Here is a 22,817-nt window from a genome sequence, read left to right as displayed (position 1 = left end):
AAGACAAGAAAGACAAGAAAAATAATTTATACATTACAACTGTTACATAGGTTAAAGAAAGACACCACTACTTTGAAAAAATTAATATTGGCTACATAAATTTACACAGATCTCAAGCTCCCTTCTCTGAAACGTATTTAATACAAGGGAAAAAAATTTTTAGAAGTCAAACTTATACTGAGAGCCTACATGGACCCAATGCAAAAAGAACTAGGAGACATATTTATTTTGACCAATTACATGGTGTTCTATTTTAATGAACTAAAACTAACATTGTTTCTTCTCTTTTTACCATATGGGATCAACAGTTATAATCTTAACACTAACAGAGTATCTTGATAATCAATGTACTCACCCCAGAGGTTTCGGTTTGTGCGTGTCTAAGGAGTGCAGCTGGCATCTCTTGTTCTTTTTACTTTTTGGAATAGCATCTATCATGTCATTTAGTTTGGACCTAATAAATAAATAAATAATAAAAAAATAAATCATTCAAGGTCTGATTAACATTAATTTTTCTTTAGAATTTTCAAAATCTTTATGCCCTTTAGTGAGAAGTGTATTTAAAGTATTACACACATATCACTTTGAAAAATTCTCTTCAAATGAACTCTAACCCAAGAGTCTATACAATTTTATTCCTATTCCACTCCCAGACTATCAGAATGTTGATAGAGGCCTGCTCTATTCAACACGCTCTTTCCCTCAGTCTGCATCCATCTCATTCATCCCTATATTCGCACTAGATCTAGCAGTGTGCCTGGCACTCCAGTATTTTATGATTTATTGCTACCTGACACTCAGCCATACTCCCTTATCCAAACAATAGATATCTAAACTTACACTATCCTTGTGAATTCCCTGGCTGTCCAGTGGTTAGGACTCTGAGCTCTCACTACCAAGAGCCCAGGTTCAATCCCTGCTCAGGGATCTAAAATCCCACAAGCTATGCAGTATGGCCAAAAAAAAGAAGGGGCAGAGGTTAATTAAAAATAAACAGGGGATGCCCTGGTGGCTCAATGGTAAAGAATCTGAGTGCCAGTGCAGGAGACATGGGTTCAATCCCTGTTCTGCTAAGATCCCACATGCCATGGAGCAACTAAGCCCATGAGCCACAACTATTAAGCCTGTGCCCGGGAGCAGCAGCTATGAAAGCCTACAAGCCCCAGAGCCCGTGCTCCACAAGAGAAGCCACTGCAATGAGAAGCCCGCGCACCTCAACTAGAAAACAGCCCCACTTTCTGCAACTGGAGTAAAGCTCAAGTAGTAACGAAGACCCAGCACAGACAAAATAAAAATAATTGTTAAAAGTCCTAGCTCACATATCTAATAAGTTTTTTAAAAATAAATAAAATAAACATACATTATCCTTGACAAAGAGCCTTCAACAGAAATTTTATGCAAATATAGAAATATATAATGCTAAACATCCAAACCCTGAATCCAACCAATAAGCAAAGCTTGTCAACTCTTAAATATATCCAGAATTAAATAATTTCTCATCACTTCCACTGTCATGACCCTTGTCCAACTTGCCTCTCTAGCTTAGTCAACTGCAACAGTTGGCCTCCCAAATGGTCTCCTTGCCATCTACCCTTTGCCTTTACATTCTACGTTTCACTTAGCGGCTGGAGTCATCTTTTCAAGACAAACATCATATCGTTCCATCTCTATTCAGAAATCCTTCAAAGTTTCTTTTCTCAGGCAGAATAAAAATCCATAATCTCTACCACCACCTTCAGACAGCTTCTCTTTTACTATTTACACCACTTACCCTTTGGTGATCACATCTCACCTCATAGGTGGGTGTGTGGGTGTGTGTGTGCGTGTGTATATATATGCATATGCTGATGACACAAATTTATATCCCTAGGCTAGAACTCTCTGAACTCTACTTGCACTCCCAATTGCTACCTCAACTTAACATGCCCAAAAGTCAGCTCTGCGAAATTGCTCCTCCTAGGACTTCCAAGGTGGTCTAGAGATTAAGAATCTGCCTTTCAGTGCAGGGGACTCAGGTTCCATCCCTGGTTGGGGAACTAAAATCCCACATGCCTCGGGGCAGCTTAGCCCAGGCACTGCAACTACAGGATCCAGCCATTTCTCATTATCTCTGTGGCCACTATACTGGTCACTATTCTTTCTTGCATGGACTATTGAACAACCTGTTTCTCTGCCTTCCACTTGCTCGTAACACAGAGGTAAAAGGAAGCATGATTCCAAGGTAGACCACGTACTCCTCTGTTCAAAACCTTCCCAAATCTTCCCGTCTCAGAGTTAAGATAAAAGACCTCAGCATAGCACCACATAATTAGGTCTCTCCGTGCTCCTCTGACCTCATCTTTTATTACTGTTCCCTTCATTCATTTGCCTCCAGTCACAATGGCTTCCTTGCTGCTCTTCAAACACGCCGGGGAAACTCCAATCTCCGAACCTTTAACCTGCTGCCCTTTCTCTGTCTTTACCCAAATATCTGCATGGCTCACTCCCTCACTTTATTCTAGCCCATATGCAATGTCATTTTATTAGAGAGGCCTTCCCCGACCACTCTCCACAGGAGTTCTACCCACTCATTCTCTTATTTCCCTTACTGGTTTGTCTCTGTAACAACATTCTTGACAAAGCATGTATTTGCTTACTGCCTGTCTCTCCCTCAAGAAAAGAAACTTTGTAAAGTCACTGGCACACAGAAGTTACTCCTGTTAAACCTGAACTCAACCTTTGCCCCAATCAAATTTAGAAAAAAGCTACCACTGTCACTGAATTTAAAAATTAAGCAAACCCACTGTTTTCTAATTGATTATACTCACCCATGTACGTAAAATAATGTATAAAGCTTCTTTGCATCAGTCATGCAGCTTCGAGTTACAGACAGGACTCCCTTGGGCCCCACCGTCAGGGGTTCAAGGGCAGGATTTCCAGACTCCACAAGTTGGGAAAAGAGGCGTTCCACACTGCGACGACAGCCCACACACGGCACAAGCTGAGAAAGTGCACTCAAGACTTCACGTGATGTCACCACCATGGCAATACTTAGATCTTGTTGCTTAAGCATACTATGTCGCTGAGAAAAAGGGAAAGAAGAATAAAGAAGAGTTCATAAGGAAGACATAAAATGACTTTCACTACTCTTTCTGATTCCTTATCCTTGTGCAGTAAGGACAACCTGGGCAGGGCCTGCCATCTACCTGCAACTGAGTCAGAAAGGCAAGATGGGTCGGCCTTATCCTTGCTGTACTGAGTTTATTCCACAACCCTCACACTGCCCTTTTCCGAGCCCAGTTTTAGAATCTCAAGCGTAGAAAACTCTGCTTACAGACTTTCCCCAGTGGTCTAGTAGCTAAGACCCTGAGCTCCCAGTGCAGGGGGCACGGGTTCAATCCTGAGTTGGGGAATTAAGATCCCGCACGCTGTACAGCACAGCTAAAACAAACTGCCTGGGATGCCAGGGCCGTGCAGTAGGTGACCAGCACAGCAAAAAGAAACCCTGTACCTGGAAATCTAGTACTTGTTCAATGTGTGTATTAAGTGTAGTACTCTCACTTAAAAAACTTTAAAAGAAAAAAGAATAAAGACAATGTAGCTTTACTATGTCTCCTTTTCAACCTTTAACAACACACTATGTTTAGCTGCATGAGTCAAGTTAGGATGGTGATCACGCAGGGCAGCAATTCTCAACCTGGAGGCGTGAGCAGGTGTGTTACGGATCAGTGGGAGAGAACGAGGCCCATCTTACCTATGGAGGAGCCTGCAGCGAGTGAGTAAAATGCTGGTGCATATGAATGCAGGGAAATGGGCAAAAACTCTAGGAAATAACTTCTACTTGGTTGGAGCTATAGTTATCCTAAAAGTAATGTAGTGTAGTTTACCAATAATCCAGTTTACCAAAATAAATAAATAAATAAAAGGTGAGAAAGGTAACTCCCAAGAAGGATATTATCATATTTACCATTAACCTTTAATTCAGTTTTCTCCAAAAGTTGAAATAATTTTGAAATAAAGTAACCATTTATCTTCCTTTATACTGATCATATATAGTATATTTACAAAGTATCACACTGTTTAAAAATTAAATAGGACTGGGAGTTTGGGATTAGCAGTCACAAACTATTACAATTTTTTTTAAGTCTTTATTGAATTTGGTACAATATTGCTTCTGTTATTTATATTCTGGTTTTTTGGCCATGAGGCATGCGGGATCTCAGCTCCTCATCAGAGACAGAACTAATACCACACCCTCTGTATTAGAAAGTAGAGTCTTAACCACTGGACATCCAGGGAAGTCCTGCAAACTATTACATTTAAAATGCGTAAACAGAGACAGCAAAAAAGACACAGTTGTATCGAACAGTCTTTGGGACTTTGTGGGAGAGGGTGAGGGTGGGATGATTTGAGAGAATGACATTGAAACATGTATGTTGTCATATGTGAAACGAATCAGCAGTTCAGGGTCAATGCATGTTACAGGATGCTCGGGGCTGGTGTGCGGGGATGACCCAGAGGGAGGATAAAGGGAGGAGGGAGGTGAGAGGGGGGTTCAGGAGGGGGAACTCATGTACACCTGGGGCGAATTCATGTCAATGTATGGCAAAACCAACCAATATAATATTGTAAAATAAAAAAAAATAAATTAAAAAAAAAAAAAAGAAAAGAAAGTCAAAAAATAGACATATTAAAAAAAAAAAAAATCCCAAGTAAACAAATTTAAAGATAAACCTGCCCCAGGCAGGTTGAATGGCACAGTAATGCCCTTCTCATCTGTTTTTTTAAAAATGTTGATGTAATTATGTACTTTACTTGATGAAAACTTTAATCCAATTTAAAATAAAAAAAAAAATGCGTAAACAACAAGGTCCTACTGTACAGCACAGGGAACTATAGCCAATCTCCTAGGATAAACTATAAAGGAAAAAAATATAAACAATGTATACATGTGTATAACTAGTCATTCTGCTGTACAGCAAGAATTGTATATCAAGTACACTTCCATAAAAAATAAAATAAAATTTAAAAAAGAATTAAATAAAAATCAGAAAATTCACAATACAAAGTTTTTTTTTTAACTGAACAAAACAATTACAGAAAATAACAAAGTGCTCAAAAGTTGTCTGTCCTACCTTTTAAAAACGGGGAAATTAAATTTAAACTGAATTTAAAATTAAACTATTGAAACTAAAGCCTTCAGTTCAGTTCAGTTCAGTTCAGTCGCTCAGTTGTATCCGACTCTCCGCGACCCCATGAACCACAGCATGCCAGGCCTCCCTGTCCATCACCAACTCCCGGAGTTCACTCAAACTCATGTCCACAGAGTCGGTGATGCCATCCAGCCATCTCATTCTCTGTCGTCCCCTTCTCCTCCCGCCCCCAACCTTTCCTAGCATCAGAGTCTTTTCCAGTGAACTATTGAAACTAAAGCCTTACAGACATGTAAAATGGTAACACGCCACCACCAAATCTTTCACATCCCAGGGATGTAAATATAACTGGAGCAACAGTAAAAGAAAGCAACCTCATTGAATCCTAAGACCTGAAGAGCCCTAGGTAAAATAAAATTACTACTGACATCTATGACTCCTTAAAACACATATGCATGCATGTGCTCATGCATGCACATGCCATTTAAAACATTAATTTTTAAAACTTACCTGGATGAACTGCTTCAGTTGTGCACCATTATTTTGATGTCCATCAAGATTTAACACATTGTCAGGAAATTCCATCACCATCTTAATATGTAAAAGAATACAATTATTTTTTCTTTGAAAACATTGATACAGACTATTTTATAATATCCTAGGATAGAAATAGACTCCCCTAAAGCCAGATTTGCTCCCTCCCACCTCCATCAAAAAGTTAAAAAAAAAAAAAAATCCAAATTACAGTTTCTAAAGCCAGACATGGTATAGTCATTAGAAGCAAGGGCACTGAAGTCAGGCAGACCTGAATTCAAATGTACCGCTATTATAATTTACAATTTATGTCATAATTCTGGGCAAGTTACTTAACAAGTCTGATCTTCAGCTTCCTTATTTGTAAAATGAAATTAAGTAGTAACTTTTAATATCTCTTATAGAATGGGTTGTGAGGATTAACTTATATTTTAAAATGTGTGTTGTAGTGGCTAATGAAAGCACTTAATCAGTGAAGTAACCTGATATCTTACATTAAAAATCCTGGCATTTTCAGTTATTCCTCACAGCTACAGAATACAGTAAATTTTATCACGTAAATAACTATATATATATATGACTATATATATGACTTCACTTTACATACACACACACAAAGATACATACTCAGAATAATACCCAACACACAGCAAATGTTTGCTCTAATCATGAACAGAAAAAAATACACTGAAATATTTATTCAGTTCTCAAAATTCACTGCAGAGGATGAGGGATATATAAAGCTTGAGGCTGTTTCGGGATGTCAGACAATGGAAATCAGTAATCACGTTTCACTGATCTGTGACACCACTAATTTTAAGGAGTACCTTATGTACCACTAGGAAAGAACCATTGAAACTGGAAGATGTCACCAAATGAAAGAAGTATCCCAATTTTAGAGATGTTAAATATGAAAAAAAGTATGCCTTCAGAACAATGAAATAAAGTAACACATTTATATCTCAGCTAAAACATTGTTAAATTATCAAACACACTGTGCTAGGACAAAAGTCTATTTCCAGGTGACAAGGGCCACAAACTCCTACACACAAGAGTGAAGTCAAGACAAAGAGGCCATTTGAGGCAAAAACAAAAAAAACTAAAAAACCCACTCAGCTGAACGGGATCTTAAAAAGACTCCTCCCTTCACCAACCAGCAGCACAAAGACCTGCTTCTTTAACCAAGTGACCACTCTTTCCCCTCCACATCAGAAATGAGAACCGAAACACATGCTTGTTCTAAGAGTAAACAGAGGACTAAACAATCAAGGCAAGTATAAACAACAGATATAAGACCTTTTCTTGATTTGTGAAGAGGGGACTACTGGATATGCATGCTAGAAAGGCAAGTAGACATGAAAGATGGATGCAAACACCTATTCAACAATCCAGAGGACTTGAGTTAATTTCACAGAACCAGGAACAGCATGTACAATATGATTCAAATTTGCATGTATATATTTTCTTACAGAAAAAGAAGATATATAATATATTAGATGTGGCTATCTCTAGACAATGAAAAGACAGATGACTTTCCCAAATGTACTGTAACACACATACAGCACTTATTACCAAGGAAAGAGCTAGTGTTCTTTGTTTCCAATTCTATATTCATCATATCAAGTTCAAAGATATGCTCATGCTTCCATCTCAATAGCTTTTACTATGTTGGAAGTTTCTTCTTCCATACATATAGACTGCATGTCCATAGCTCACAGTTTTAGGATCAATTACCCAATTTTGAGGCTAACCAACTTGTCACCAATTTTTGTTGTCTTATCCTCAAAGACTGATGGTAATAATAATAAAGACATTTAACGTAACTTTATGTATACTAGCCATTGTTCTGAGCACTGTCATATATTAACTTTGCCAACAGTACAAAATATAATTGGTTACTAGTCTTAATAATCCTGGTATTAGAAATCCTGGCCCATAAAAACTGAAAAAAGAATAGTGCAATTAACTCACATGTTCTCTGGAATCACCACATGGTTTAAAACACAAATAAATTTAACTCATCAAGTCAAAAAAAGGTATAGGATAAACCAGATAACTCACTGCTGCTGCTGCTGCTGCTAAGTCACTTCAGTCGTGTCCGACTCTGTGTGACCCCACAGACGGAAGCCCACCAGGCTCCCCCGTCCCTGGGATTCTCCAGGCAAGAACACTGGAGTGGGTTGCCATTTCCTTCTCCAATGTGTGAAAGTGGAAAGTGAAAAGTGAAAGTGAAGTCGCTCAGTCGTGTCCGACCCTTAGCAACCCCACGGACTGCAGCCTACCAGGCTCCTCCATCCATGGGATTTTTAGAACACCGCAAGTCACTCCATTTAAACAACTAAAATTTTGATTTACATGTTCACTTGCTTGATACATATATACATCATTTCACCACATATTAATGACCACCATTTAAAAAAAACTGAGACAATTACCTATACTATTTTAAAATCAAAGTTATTCAATTTACCAAATCAATGTCTCTCCAGTTCATAGGTCCTAAATTCTGACTCTGTGTAAGTAAATTATTTTTATTCTGATCAACTCTATTTGTTTTAATAAAACAAAGGTCTGAGAGCACACCTATATATTAAAATCTACCAGATGATCTTTAAAATATATATGCTTATAAAATTTAATAGGGGCTTCCCGGGGGCTCAGTGATAAAGAATCCGGCTGCCAATGCAGGAGACACGGGTTCAATCCCTGATCCAGGAGGATCAAGCCTTGGGGCAACGAAGCCCGTGTGCCACAACTACTGACTCCAAGCTCTAGAGCCTGGGAACTGCAAGTGCTGAAGACCATGCACCCCACAGTGTGCGCTCCGTAAGAAAGAGAAGCCACCGCAGTAAGAAGCTCCCACACTACAACAAAAAGTAGCCCCTGCTTGCCACAACTAGGGAAAAGCCCATTGCAGCAATGTCTGACTCTTTGCAACCCCATGGACTGTAGCCTACCAGTTTCCTCCATCCATGGGATTTTCCAGGCAAGAGTACTGGAGTGGGTTGCCATTTCCTTCTCCAAATGAAGACCCAGCATAGCCATAAATAAATAAAATAAAATTTAATGAATAATACCTAATTCTCGAATCCTTTTTAAAAAGCCAATAAAGAACAGGGTTAAATTTTTGAAACAAAACCCTCATTTCCAATCATTTCATTTTTACCTAACTAGTACAGACAAATATAAAGATCAAGTATATTACTGTCTTTCCTGTGTTTCACTGGTTTGAATAATACTAAATTTTCTCTTGTACATACACAACTGAGCTTCTGAGCACGCATGTACACACTCACACACATATTCAATACCACCCCAATTAGAAACTCCACGCTCACACTAAATAATTATTGTCCTTGCCTTTCCCTTACAACAATGGCTTTTTACTTTGCCATTTACTGGCCAAATACTATATGCTCTTCAATGATGACACCAAGATAAGAAAAAGGGAAAAAATAAAAAGAGGAAGATAGAGGACAGCGGAACTATTTTCCCTCATTCTTTAAAATCACTTCCCTGACTTATTCTTCAGATTCTAGGTTATCCAAAGGAAGACAGTCACGTAAAGTACTTCAGGTGTGGTCTCACAGAGGAATCATTAGTGTCTGGCTTCATGATGAGGTTGCCTATCCCTAGGCTTGCCAAAAATAGAACAAGTCACTGTCCTGCAATTACTGCTTTATAAAGTTTATTGAATCCATTACCCACTTTCACTCTTAACTACCTGTCCTGGTTTCTCCTGACCACAAATAATCTGTTCCTAGCTCATTTTCACAAGCTCTGATCCAACAATACTGTTTGTATTTATTTAAAAATCCCTGTCCCTTTAGTTTTACTTTTTTACTTCTTCATCTTCACACCCATCTGTAACATCTATCACCTTTGGTAAATTAAAAACTTAATCAAGAATTGAAAGCAGGTGAATTTCCCTGGTGGGCCAGTGGTTAAAACTCTGAGCTCCCAATGCAGGGGGCACGGGTTCGATCCCTGGTCAGGGACACACATGGCCTAGCCTAAGATATAAGGATCTAAGTTTTTTTTTTTAAGTAAACAATGCTAAACTTCTAACTGATGCTAAATACTTAATCCTCAAGAAGATATATTACATTCTTCATCTTTTAAAAGTCTCAAAAACCCTTATCAGAGTTTCTAGTTCATTTAGATTGGCTTGAATTAGGAAGGTAAACTGTGTACCACACTGTAGTAACTTGACAGTATGTATCAAGAATTTAATAGAAGACTTTAATCCTTTGATCCACTAATTTTCCTTTGAAAAGCCAGAAAAAATTGTTAATGCAAAATTTTATGCATTATTCATATTCTTAAGAATGTTATTCACAGCAAAAACTAGGACCACCTCTATGTCCAACAAAGGAGGAATGATTACATCCTGGAATGTCATACAACAAAATATTACAAGGCCATTAACACTGCTTAACAAGAGAAAATGTTCTCAATATCACATTTAGTGAGAAGAAGCAAGATATGAAGTGTTACAGAAGACGACATATCTCAACTCTGAATTCTGTATGTTTCTATGATGGGAACTACACGAAATGCTGCTCCATAATCTCAGCTATCTCTGGGAAGCAGGGTAAAGGATAATTTGTTTTGCAACTATTTTTCAAGATTATATATATAAGGAGTATATGTTCTATTAGTTCCTTCTAAAAATACTTTTAAAATGGTAATTCTTCAAAGAAAGTGTGTTAGCCGCTCAGTCTTGTCCGCAACCCCATAGACTGTAGCCCACCAGGCTCCTCTGTCCATAGAATTATCCAGACATGAATACTGGAGTGGGCTGCCATATCCTTCTCCAGGGGATCTTCCCAACCCAGGGATCGAATCTGGGTCTCCTGCATTGCAGGCAGATTCTTTACCATCTGAGCCACTAGGGAATCCCCAATTCTTCAAAGATGTCCTTAAAATAAAATCTGTATTCTGTCCATCTGCTATTCTATAATTCTAATAACACTGAAAAGCATTTTGGCTACACAGCATACAATTTTCCTAAATATTCCACCAGTTTACTTACTCGGGACTTTTCTCAAACACACCTATATCAGCACTGTACTCAAGTACTCAAACCCACTGAACTGCCAGGAGTCTTTTAAATGTGTCTACAACATTCCACATAAAAGAGGAGGCTACTTCCTCATCTACAAGCTTGTTAATTTCATTTTACAAATCCAACTTAAAATCGCTAGTTTACCTCAGGCTAGAGGTTTTGGCTTCTGCAAGGGAGGATAAACATTTGTAACTGACTGTAAACATTGTAACTAGACTTAACACCTAGACGTTAACAAAGTTCTAAGACTTGAAATAATCACACAATGTTTCCTCAGTGGATTACTTCTGGAGCCTAGGAACAAAGACCAAACCAAAAGTTACCTTCAGGGATACAATGTCATCAAACTATCAATGACCCAGCCAGAGCATAACCCTCTGCTGCAGGCTTCCTTCCTCCCTCTTCCTCAACAGGTGTTTGCTCTACACTCTTCCTTTAAGTAGTGTCTGGTACAACGGTTCTGAAAGAAACTTGTTTCCCTAAATACGATGGACTCTTGACAAGATTTTACACAAACCAGCATTCAGTGACCATATGTAAGTTCCATAACAAAGCAATGAAGAGTCCCACTCATTTCCTAGTGATAAAAACCTTTCCAGAGTGGAAAAAAAAAAAAAAAGATGCTATTTAAGATACTTAAATTAAGCAAGCCTAAATTTTATTTGCCTGGGTCACAAGTCCACCATACAATAAAAGCAAAACTCCACCGCCAGGTCAGTCCAATCCCATCCCAACTTCCCTAGAGAAGTAAATACAATAATAAATCATAGTGCAGGTTACATCTTTTTCTAAGAAAAATTTTGGAAATTCATTCAGAATAGGGTATAAAAACACCCAAAAGTTGCCTATTTTAAAAAACTATTTGATGGATCAATCAATGCCACATCCATATTAAGGGTGACTCTGTGAACATAAGGACTCATAAGTGTCTTAAATTTTTGTAATACTCAAATTTTAGGTTGATTTCCCCTGTTTTGATAGTATACACTCAATAGAAACCTTATTACAAATTTTTTAACTTCAAAGATTATCTAGGACACTAAACACAAAAGGTTGATACCAAACTATATGCTCTAGAAAAGTATCTGTATTGGAGGGAGCGAGAAGAAAGAAAATTATCAATAAATTAACTCATTTTAATTTTCAAATTGAGAAATCCTTCATTTAATTTGATCAGAGTGCTAATTTTTTAAAAAACACTTTTTAAAATCCAAGTCCATTATACTTTTACTGCAAAAAGTGCAGAAATCATGACCAAAGCATACAAGTACACTTTCTAATGAAACATAAAGTCTATGTACCTTATGTGAGCCCAATCATTCTTTTTCCATGAAAAAAAAAATGCACTTAGCTAATTATAGATGCTTTCACTTAAAAAGTTCTAACAAATTAAGTCATTCAATAGCTCTTCTAATGCTTTTTAAAGGTACTGCAGCTCAATCAAGTCTTAATTGAGACTGGCAAACAGAAAGGCATAGAGTGACATCTCTACAATGACTTGCATTTTACACAAAATTTGAAAAAAGTTCAGTAGGTATTTGCAAAAAAGAAATTCAGGAACAAAACACACCAACCACCTCTGAAAAAGAAAAAAGGCAAAGGCAGTATGATGAAGACAGTTACACCTTATCAAAACGCAAATGTATAATCCAAAGCTTCAGCATCATCAAAATGCACATTTCAAAATTCTCAGAAAAGGTCCACTTCATTTCTTAAGAAATTGTGACAAGCGACTGCACTCATTTCCTGTTCAGATTCAAATTTCTGCCATTTCCTTCTAAAGGAAACACTACAGCAACCCAGGGCAGTGGGTCTGTAATGCTGTACCACCATCAACTCTAAAAAGGAAAACTACTCAGAACTGGGTTTTGACATTCAAGATGAGCCATCACCCTTTTATAATGCCCTTACACATTCAATATTGTGGCTTCCTTAGGAAAAGCTACCTTCAAATTAAAGAATCATTAATGCCAAGAAAGCCCGTTTTGAAGAGTCATGGCCGAGCAATACAATCATTTCCAACAGTTTTAATGGACTAGGCATATTGAGACTCTAGCGAAATCAGATCCTTTTAGTGGGATCTTTCCTGTACAAGAGCATGTCACCCTGCCCTCCGTAATTATGCTTTATGGAGTGAGAGCTGTAGTATTAAGCTAGAAAATAGACAGGTAGCAGTGCAGCTGCGACATTTCCAGATAATTAAGCCTCCCCGAGGGTAGGTGGTTTCTGTTAGGGATAGGCCCTGGACGCCCGAGATCCTTCAGTTCCTCTCCGAGGAGCGTGCTTTGGGCAGAAGCACCGTCTCCGAAAGGGAAAGGGTGAAGGAAAAGAGCGGCAGAGGAGGAGGAAGGGCCGGGGAGAGTGCGGGTGGAGCGCCAGCCTAGGGGCCCGCGGACGTTACCAAACGACCCACTGCAAAGGCGAGTTTGTGGGGCCTGCCGGAGAGAAGGCCTCGCCTAGGAGTTGCAACACACTCTTTTCTCCAGTGCGCAGCGCTCGGCCTGGGGGAGGGGGAGGAGGGGAAACAGCTGCCAGGGGAGCGGCGAGCCCGGCCCGGCCCGGCCCGCTCACCGTGAGGGTGTCGTCTATGTAGAGGGGAATCTGCCTCCTCTCGAAGGGGAATTCCTCCTCCCCGTCTCTGCACACTGCCACCAGTCGCGCCATCGTCCCTGACGCTGCCGTTGCCACCGTCACCACCTCCTCCCAGCTGCTGCTGCTGCTGCCGCCGCCGCCGCTGCCGCTCCTGCCGCTGCCGCCTCCTCCCAGCTCCTGCCTGCAACAGCCAAACCCCGCGAGCGTAAGCACCCGCCGCCGCGCAGCACATTCGCCACGGGGAGGAGGCGGGGGGAGAGGGAGAGCAGCAGGAGGGGACGGGAGAGCTGCGCTGCGTTTCCCATCACCCGATTCCACACGCGCCCAGCCAATCAGCGGCGAGCAGCGCGGGGACCCGCCCCCTCGCGCCGTTCTCCCTACCCCCCCAACCCAGCCCGCCTGTCTCCAGTCAGGGTCCAAACGAGAGACGGAAGGGACCTGGCGGCCCCGGGGCTTCCCCCAGCCCGTCAGCGGAGTCCCGGCTCTAGGACGCCACCCCCAGCTTCCGCTCATCAGCCCACGGCCCGCCGCCCGGGAGCCCTCAGCCCACCCCCCACACACAGCTGACCCCTTCTCCCCCTTTAAGGGCGCGCCCCGCCCCATCAGTCCCCAGGGCTGCAGTTGCCAGCGCGACCCCGCCCCTGGGAGGGGTCGACCCCGCCTCAGCTCTGCGGAGTCCGCGGGGGAGGCACAGACCCTCCCCTCCTCACCCTTCTCGGAGGCCTCCCGCTTCTGACCTTCACCGCTTGCGTGGTCGCCTCCCTGACCCCCCCACCTCGGCTCCCCGTTACCGGCTGACGAGGCCCGCGTTGGGGCCGGCCTGGGCGGGAGCGCGGCTCAGAATGCCGTTTCCTCTCCAGGCTCAGTCAGCCGCTCGCGCCACGGGGGAGTGGGGGAGGGAAGGCGACGGGGGGAGGACGTGGGGAGGGTGGGGCGGGGCGGGGCCGAGCGAGCCAGGCGGGGCCCCGCCTCCTCTCGCGAGACTCCAGGCGCGCTCCAGGATCGCCCCTTTCGAAATCCTGGCGGAGGGGGCGGGGTGCTGCCCCGGTGGTCTCCTGACGCGTGACCTGCGCCCTCCCCGGAGTCTAGCTAGTCAAATAAACCCGAAATAGGGCTGTTAGGAGGGGTGAGTAGGCCTTCCCCCAGTCCTCCGCGGTGTGGGGCCCGGGAACCGCTCTCCCGAGGGCCGAGGGGAGAAGGGAGCGGAGCCCGAAGGGACTCCGCCGAGGGTCGGGGCCTAGTGAAGACTTGGGTAAGTGGCGGGGGGCGGGGCGGGGCTGAGACTTTTCCAAACCAGTGAGAGCAGAAGGTGGGAGTCGAGGGAGGGGAGACGTGCTTCTGGGGGCTGAGCGACTGACTAGGCTGGGTTTCCAGGCCCTTGACGCCGCTTTCCCTGACGCCCTGTTTCTTCAGAAGCTAACCGCATAACCGCTTTCCCAGACTCATATTGAGATCCCTCCGAGAGGGGCAGAAAATACGTTAAGTGCTGACAGTTTTTTGTTATCGTTGTTACACTATGCAGATAGTGGCTTGTGTACGCGTCCTGGGCCGAGAAACGTGTTGGGTCCGGTTAATATTAACCTAGAGACTCAGACAGGACAACAGTTCCCTTGGGCAAAGTGCTGGTGCTGGCCAAAGGCCCTTCGCTCTGACCCTTTTCCGAGAATCTGAGCTGCCGTCAAGACAAATTCATGCACACTCTGCGTGCCATCGTATACTCGGTTCTTACCTTGAAGGCGTTAAGAGTCCTGTTTGTAAAGCCAGTATAGTTGTCGGGAAGATTTTTTTGCCTGTGAAAAGTCTTGACGATTTTAAGACTTAATCCATCGGATGCTCTTACAACTAACTAATCCTGGTGATCTATTTTTCCTGGTAGAATAGGCTAGAGCTGTGATACTAACTTTAAAAAGTATTTTGGTCATCACATGAAGTGTTAGAGATTCGCAACAAAAAAACCCATAGTGCATGCAGCCCCTTAGCCATGTTGACTTATGACATTGTGTGGTCACTGTTAGGGTAGGTGACATAATAAACTGGAAGAACCATTGTTCAGTCCCAAAGGTGTGATTATCCAGTAAGTATTTATGTCCTTAGCTGTGTTAGGAGAGCAGAAGAGTGTGTGGTTTTTAGCTTAAATTCAGTAGGCATATAGAATTGCATTTAAGTTCTGACAAGTTAGACTACATAGCCAAAATATGGACAGTTTTAGAGAATCTTGTGTTTTATGTAAAACACCCCTAAGGGAAAAAAAGAATAAGGTGGCTTCTAAAATCTGAAAGTGCTCCTATAAAGACTTATCAATTAATGTACCTATGTTATACCTTCCAAACTTTCTTTGGATGATGGTTGGTAAAGTATATTGAAAATACAAGTTCAATGTATAGGTGTTAATTTTAATAACTTTCATTCTGAGTACACACTGGGTACTAGCAAAGAAAGAGTATTCCCCTTGGGGGTTTAAATCTAAGTTTTAAAAAAGGCATTAAAATCCAGATATAAAACTTAAAATGAGACTACAACAATGTCTTTCCATCTGCAATTACTTCCCCTGATTTGGATTTGTCTTCTAGATCCACTGAGCACACTGTGTAGTATCTTTGGACAATGTGTCACATACTATTTAATATGGACTTCTTATAAGGCTAAAAAGTTAATTTGCTTGATAAAATTGCTCTTTCTCAGGGAGGTCCCTGGGTGCTACAAATAAGACAGAATCAACATTTGAGGGGGAAATGGCTAGCAAATTACTTCACTGCAAAACAACTTTTTAGAATTTTTAACCTTGTATCTTCATTTTAGAGCAGGCATTCATTTTTTTCACTATTAGTCTGCAGCTATATTTAGCTGAAGCAAATACTATATTTAATGCTACAGCAAATGTTTCGTGACTAAGGATCTGCCTTCAGAGAGCTTATCTTTGATAAAACGATTGCATTTTTAAAAGAGCCAGTTGTTGCCTTTTTAAATTTCAATACAGGCATTGTGAAGGGCAAAGCTGAAAAATTTTAAAGGCTAAGAAAAAGCAGGCAGTTAACAACAGAAGACCTTTTGCTGGTACCTCATAAGGAACAGTTGGTCCGATGGAGATGCGATTTCATATCACATTCTCCATAAAAATACCATTCTTTTTCTTCTTTGGCAGGTCCACGATGTGTGAGAAGCCAAGGGCAAAACTCAGACATGATGAGATATGACTAGTCTCCAAGCTACCTGGGTTTAAAACCAATAAAGGATACTGATTTGTTCCCTATATTCCTGTGTTCAGAGGAATTCGTAGGGAAGTGAACTCCGGGAGTTGGTGATGGACAGGGAGGCCTGGCGTGCTGTGATTCATGGGGTCGCAAAGAGTTGGACACGACTGAGCGACTGAACTGAACTATGTTTTTATATAATTTACACAACATATTGGACAAGGTGCTCAATAAAACTAAAACATTGTCATCTACTGAACACAAAACTATTAATACATATGTAGTAAACATCCCCAGTTTATAATAGTGTAAAATTAAAATCATGGGAATGAGTCACTTTCTGAAGGTCACAGATAAGTCCTGCTGCTGCTGCTAAGTCACTTCAGTCGTGTCCGACTCTGTGCGACCCCATAGACGGAAGCCCACCAGGATCCCCCATCCCTGGGATTCTCCAGGCAAGAACCCTGGAGTGGGTTGCCATTTCCTTCTCCAATGTGTGAAAGTGAAAAGTGAAAGTGAAGTCGCTCAGTCATGTCCGACCCTTAGCGACCCCACGGACTACAGCCAACCAGGCTCCTCCATCCATGGGATTTTCCAGGCAATAGTACTGGAGTGGCTTGCCATTGCCTTCTCCAACAGATAAGTCCTAGACTAGATTATATTCTCTCTTCTCTTTGCCCCTCCCTTCTCTGTCCTCAAAAATTGATAGTTGAAAATTAAAATACCTACTGTTGTTTTCACTATAATAACCTCATTGTTTTATGTGGTAGTAAAATCAACAGCAAAATCTTATTACTTAATTTACCACAGTTGTCCAGATCTGAGTATCTATGAATTGGGTTTTCTTTTTCATGACCTGACAGTGGGAAGTTCTATTGTATCTGTCAAAAATAGGGACAGATTTTCCCCACTAAAAAAAATTTTTAAAGGAAAAATAATGTCCACAAGTTAAAACAGAAGCCTCTTGGGGTAGGGTGTTATTTTCTGTTGTTTCCCCAGCACCTGTATCTAGCACATTGGAACTCAATATTTATTTAATGATCTCTTTCTCTTCTGTAAACTAAAATCAGATTGGTTTATTTTCTTATTAATTTTTTATGAATGTAATTTCATTAACTTTCTCTTCCATGACTTTCCTAATTTGGGGTGGAAAAAACATATAGTACATTTTGTTCTTAGTTATGATTCAGTATCTATAATTGGGAGACACTTACTGAAAGATATTTAAGACCTGGGACAAGAAGCAGCAGACCAATTAGACACGTGGTCATTAAGTCACCAAATACTTTAAATTACTGTTTTAATGAGAACAATATGGTTAGAGCCTCTCAGCCCTCCTAAAATGCTTTGAACAGGTAAATTGTAAGATATTAGTACTGTGACACAGCAGGAAAACCAGTTACCTTTCCTAGTCATGCTTAATTTACATACTATAATCTTGGTTAAATTTCAAGTCTTCCTTATTAATCAAAAATAAAATCTGACTTGTTTTTATAGTAATATAACTATTCAATATGTTGACGTTTTTAAGGGAGAAATTTCTTTCAATAGATTACCTCCAAATATAACTAACTGTAGTTACCAAGGACAAAATGCTACCTAAGTACTAATTAGTCCTCATCAACTTAAGAAATTTAAACTCATTAATACAAGTCATGTTTGCTGTTGACCTCCCTTACTAGCATCTGACACTTAACGCTTCATTCCACCCATCTTCCAGCTCAAAAAAAAAAAATAATAACCATTCGTGGGGAAGTTTCTTAACTCTGTTGTAAGGACAATTCTTGATTTGACACTTTTGGCAACTTATATTTCATGACTTATCTCATTATCTCAGTTTATAACAGTTGTTTAATGTGTTTCCCCCATTAGATTGCAAGCTCCAAGATATCAGGAACATTTTGCTTATCATCCCTAGCAGCTGCTGCTGCTAAGTTGTTTCAGTCGTGTCCGACTCTGTGCAACCCCATAGACGGTAGCCCACCAGGCTCCCCCGTCCCTGGGATTCTTCAGGCAAGGACACTGGAGTGGGTTGCCATTTCCTTCTCCATTGCAGGAAAGTGAAACGTGAAAGTGAAGTCACTCAGTCGTGTCCAACTCCTAGCGACCCTATGGACTGCATCCTACAAGGCTCCTCCGTCCATGGGATTTTCCAGTCAAGAGTACTAGAGTGGGTTCCCATTGCCTTCTCCAATCCCTAGCAGAGAGCAGGCTAAAACAAATGAATCTCACTGCAAAACTATTGTCTCATAATTATTAAGCTTGTAAATCACCAAATAATTCAATCTATTCTTTAGGGCATTTGGGTCTTCCCTGGTGGCTCAGAAAGTAAAGAATCCACCTGCAATGCAGGAGACCCGAGTTCAGTCCCTGATTTGGGAAGGTCTCCAGAAGGGAATGGCTACCCACTCCAATATTCTTGCCTGGAGAATTCCATGGACAGAAGAGCCTGGCAAGTTCCTGGGGTCAAAAAGAGTCAGACACCTGAGCAACTAATACATTCTTCTTTGGAGCATTTAGCTGTTTTGTGATCTTTTAAGTATCTGATTTTAAACATTTGCTTTCTTAAATCCGAGTCTTTTTTAAAGATTAAAATTGAGCAGCACTGTTGACAACTCCACAACTGAGATATTTTACTGTAAATATTGTAAAATACATACAATAGAAAATACAGAATGGTAATAGGTGATACAAGACAAAAAGTAAAAGGGGCTTTCCTGGCAGTCCAGTGGTTAAGACTCCCCACTTCCACTGCAGGGGACAAAGGTGATCCCTGGTGGAGAAACGAAGATCCTTCATGCTTCTCAACAGCCCCCCCCCCCAAAAAAATGATATAATGTAAGTCTTCCAGTGTCACAACTGTAAACACAACAGCTTCTTTAAAATAACTAAAATTTATAAGTGTTGTAACAAGTCACAAGGCTTTGTTTCTTCTGTATTGATTTGTTTTTAGAGTGCTGACATGTATTTAAATTATTAATCATCACTACTGTTATAAACTTAATTTTATAATAAAAGTTAATCCTGGATTGACAGAAGCCCATTTTCTTCACATTATATATTTATTCTTCTTCATTAACACAGTATTGCTCAAAACATATACTACCCTTATTGATCACCAAAATTTTATTGTCTTATCTTGCAAGTGTAGCACATATATAATTAAGCAGTTGGTGAACATGTAGAGATTAAGCAGGCACAAGGCCCACGGGGTACTGCTGTGCAGTGTATCTACGGAAAGGTTGACTAGACCAGTTGTTACATTGGACAGCAAGAAAAAAAGTAACTGGTTTCTGTTCATTGCTGTGATTAAACAGAGAGTGGGTTCCTTTCTTTTGGCTTCAGAGACTGTGGATTCCAAATGCTTTTTATTTACAGTGGGTGACTGGATAAGTTTCCAAGAACATGGTACTGCTGCCTCTTTAATTACAAATTTGGCAAAACTCAAAATTATATCACCCAGTAATAAACTACTAAGAAGGATCAGGCAAGAAGCAACTATCCAAATACAGAAAGCTAAATTGGCCATTCTTCGAGATGTCTCTTCTACATTTACCTGAACTACATAAAGAGAAATGAAGAGGCCAATGGCTGTCAATAGAATACAGTATGCTACTTTTATCCAGTCTTTGATATGTGACCTTTTTTGAAGTACATATAACCCTGTCTGAACACCAGCCATGTGTATTGCCACGTACCCCAAGACAGAGATGATTCCTTCTCGGTTGGCATTTAATAAACCAACCCTTGTGCCACTACCATCAGTACCATACAAAATTAAACTTTTCAGGGGGGTAAAATCAAGGGCCAGCTGGTACAATGCAGTAATGCTGATGGCTACAATCCAGGATTTATTTAGGGAAAAAATAATCAAAAGCAATGATGTTATCAATTTCACAACTATTAAGGTAAAGAAAAAGTTCCAGTGAACACCATACTCAGTTAAATGTTCCTGATAGTCTATGGATTTTACAGCAACTAATCGCCCCATTCCTAGTAAAACTAATGGCCAAACAGAGTACAGTGACTTTGTAAGATAACAAAGTCTGGAGCCTTTTGTATATTTTCTTCTAACCTCTGGAGAAACCATTGCAGACCCAAAAATAAACCCCCCCACTCCATAATCCATTGCTCCTGTCCCGTAGAGCTCGGTTTTGGCATATCTTCTGGGAAACAGTGGGAAGTCCACAGCCAAAATGGCAACAGCAGTAAAGGCGCTGTTAACGACACGGAAACAGGAGATGGCTGGAATGTGTTCTGATTCTAGACTGACTTGCAAGAATTTTTCACAGATTTTCTGGAAAGGCATTCTGGCATAGCAAGTTCTTCTGCAGTATATTTCATAGAGCAGCCCTGCAACAAGGATAATTGCAACAAGATACTCGAGGAGGACAAATGAAGAGAAAATGGTCAAAGTGGTGACCATGGGAACTATCAGGAAAGCAAAGTCAACCAAGAATCGAGTCCTTGAGTTATGTGAAGAAGAATGTAAGTGCTGTGAGAGAATGATCAGGAGCCCTCTACACAGGATACAGAGTGCAGGCAGGCACAAGCCCTCAGTGATTTCCAGCACGCTTGTTCCATTCTGGTTACTGATAAAAGCTTCCTTCATCTGCTTTTGAGACATTTTTTCTTCTTCCTATGAAAACAAGAGCAAAGGGATGCATTTGTGAAGAGCAACCTTTCTGTGGGATTGGCATGTAGATGCACCTGCCTGGATTTTACTTATTCCTGAATTTCAGAGCAAAATCCAGGACTTGAGATTCCCCTTCCAAGGACTGTTGGAAGAAGCCTAATATATGAAGATAAGGATGTCCTACTAATATAATGAAATTGCTGGTTAAAAAGCTTTAGCTGGGATTTCCCTGGTGGTCCAGTGGTTGGAGTCCACCTTAAGAGTGCAGGGGACATGGGTTCCATCCCAGGTCCCTGAAGATTCCACATGCCACAGGGCAACTAGGCCTGGGCCACAATAACTGAAGCCAGACACAACAAAAAGAAGCCACTGCAGTGAGAAGCCTGCGCACCCACAAGTAGAGAGTAGTCCCTACTCTCTGCAAATAGAGAAAGCCCTCCCATAGCAAGGAAGACCCAGAATTGCTAAAAAAATAAACACAGTACATTGTTATGAAAATAATGTAATGAAAAGTAAATACACCTAACTAATGATTTTGAGTCCACTATGAGCGGGGAGGAGAGAAGGCAATGGCAACCCACTCCAGTACTCTCGCCTGGAAAATCCCATGGACAGAGGAGCCTGGTGGGCTGCAGTCCATAGGGTCGCTAAGAGTCGGACATGACTGAGCAACTTCACTTTCACTTTTCACTTTCATGCTTGGAGAAGGAAATGGCAACCCACTCCAGTGTTCTTGCCTGGAGAATCCCAGGGAAGGGGGAGCCTGGTGGGCTTCCGTCTATGGGGTCACACAGAGTCGGACACGACTGAAGTGACTTAGCAACAGAGTGGAACGGACGCTAATCACGGAGGAAGAGTAGGGACCGTAAAGTACATACTAGTGTTAACTGTTTTAACGGCTAGAAAACGCCTCTCCGCCCCACGTCCATGTCTGAAAAGCGGCACATGGGAAGCACATATCTGTCAATCAAACGAACCATCCACAGAATGCAGGTTAGGGACGGCCTATCGGGACCCAACCACGCCTCCCGAGGAGAAGCCGATCCGAACCCGCTGGCCTTTAAAAAAGAGCTCTTTTCCTGACAGACACGCGCGCCGGTCCTCATACCTCACGTGCTCTTGGGGCCTCGGCGCCCCGCGGCACAGCGCTGCGTCAGCGGGCTGGAGCGCGGGGCTACCCCGCAGCCCTTAGAAGCGCGGAAGCCCGCCACTTCCGCCTCGAGAGCGGCGCTTCCGGCCGGGGCGGGGCGGCCCGCGCTCCTAGGCCCCGCCCACCGCTCGGCCCCGCCCCGGAGGGCGCCCGTTTCCCACTCCCCGCCCCTCCCTCCGGGGCTCCGGCTCGGCCAACCCAGGTCCTGACTCCGTGGCCGCGGCCGCTGGCAAGCCGTTCGCTCAGAGGCGCCCGGGCGGAAACGGCGCGTCCGGCACCCCATCACTGGCCATCAGACCCCGTGGCGAGCGTCAGGGCAGCCGGTCTCCCGGCTGGAAGACCCGCAGTCCCGCGAGGGCCCCGGGGCCCCTCCGTCCCTCCCCGCTCCCTCGCACCTCACCGCGGGCTCTAAAGTACACCGTCCCGGAGCAAGCCCTTGGCTCCGGATCCCTGCGTCCCGGGCGGGCCACGTGCGCCCGGCTGGCGCGCGCCCCGCCCCCGGGGAGGAGCCGGC

General features: G+C 42.1%; 2 protein-coding genes and 1 long non-coding RNA gene across 10 annotated transcripts in view; 1 reads left to right on the top strand and 2 right to left on the bottom strand.

Annotated features, from left to right (window-relative positions):
• The window catches only part of GGNBP2 (gametogenetin binding protein 2), a 34,703-nt gene extending 20,492 nt beyond the window's left edge, over positions 1-14,211 (bottom strand). The window contains exons 1-5 of one of the 6 annotated variants that reach the window (XM_088828652.1): positions 14,037-14,211; positions 13,306-13,507; positions 5,643-5,723; positions 2,808-3,061; positions 356-454 (exon numbers count right to left, since the gene is read on the bottom strand). In XM_088828652.1, coding sequence (XP_088684778.1) covers positions 356-454; positions 2,808-3,061; positions 5,643-5,723; positions 13,306-13,398 — 527 coding nt within the window. In that variant the 5' untranslated portion in view covers positions 13,399-13,507; positions 14,037-14,211. Of the gene's footprint in view, positions 1-355; positions 455-2,807; positions 3,062-5,642; positions 5,724-13,305; positions 13,785-14,036 lie in introns of those variants that run through there. The other 5 variants (XM_088828650.1, XM_088828651.1, XM_055400401.2 and 2 more) reach the window with 5 other exon arrangements.
• Positions 14,212-14,243: 32 nt separating this feature from the next.
• LOC148774649 (uncharacterized) lies at positions 14,244-16,576 on the top strand. The gene is made up of 2 exons (XR_016035450.1): positions 14,244-14,578; positions 16,469-16,576. It is a non-coding gene; the product is annotated as an uncharacterized LOC148774649 (long non-coding RNA).
• Positions 16,577-19,125: 2,549 nt separating this feature from the next.
• Positions 19,126-22,780, bottom strand: PIGW (phosphatidylinositol glycan anchor biosynthesis class W). 3 transcript variants are annotated; one of them, XM_055400337.2, is made up of 2 exons: positions 22,704-22,780; positions 19,126-21,156 (listed from the first exon to the last, which is right to left on the bottom strand). In XM_055400337.2, the coding sequence occupies exon 2, from the start codon at positions 21,142-21,144 to the stop codon at positions 19,633-19,635; it is 1,512 nt and encodes a 503-aa protein (XP_055256312.1). In that variant the 5' UTR covers positions 21,145-21,156; positions 22,704-22,780; the 3' UTR covers positions 19,126-19,632. The 3 variants fall into 3 exon arrangements, with proteins under 3 accessions (XP_055256312.1, XP_055256303.1, XP_055256295.1); XM_055400328.2 differs by having other exon boundaries at positions 22,699-22,778; XM_055400320.2 differs by lacking the exon at positions 22,704-22,780 and adding an exon at positions 22,262-22,400.
• Positions 22,781-22,817: the final 37 nt, after the last annotated feature.

The sequence above is a fragment of the Moschus berezovskii genome, chromosome 20 (assembly GCF_049115385.1).
Source record: "Moschus berezovskii isolate FMDL1 chromosome 20, NW_MosBer_1.0, whole genome shotgun sequence".
Lineage (NCBI taxonomy): Eukaryota > Metazoa > Chordata > Mammalia > Artiodactyla > Moschidae > Moschus > Moschus berezovskii.
Note: the sequence above shows the minus strand (reverse complement) of the source record. Positions and strands in the feature narration are given on the sequence as shown.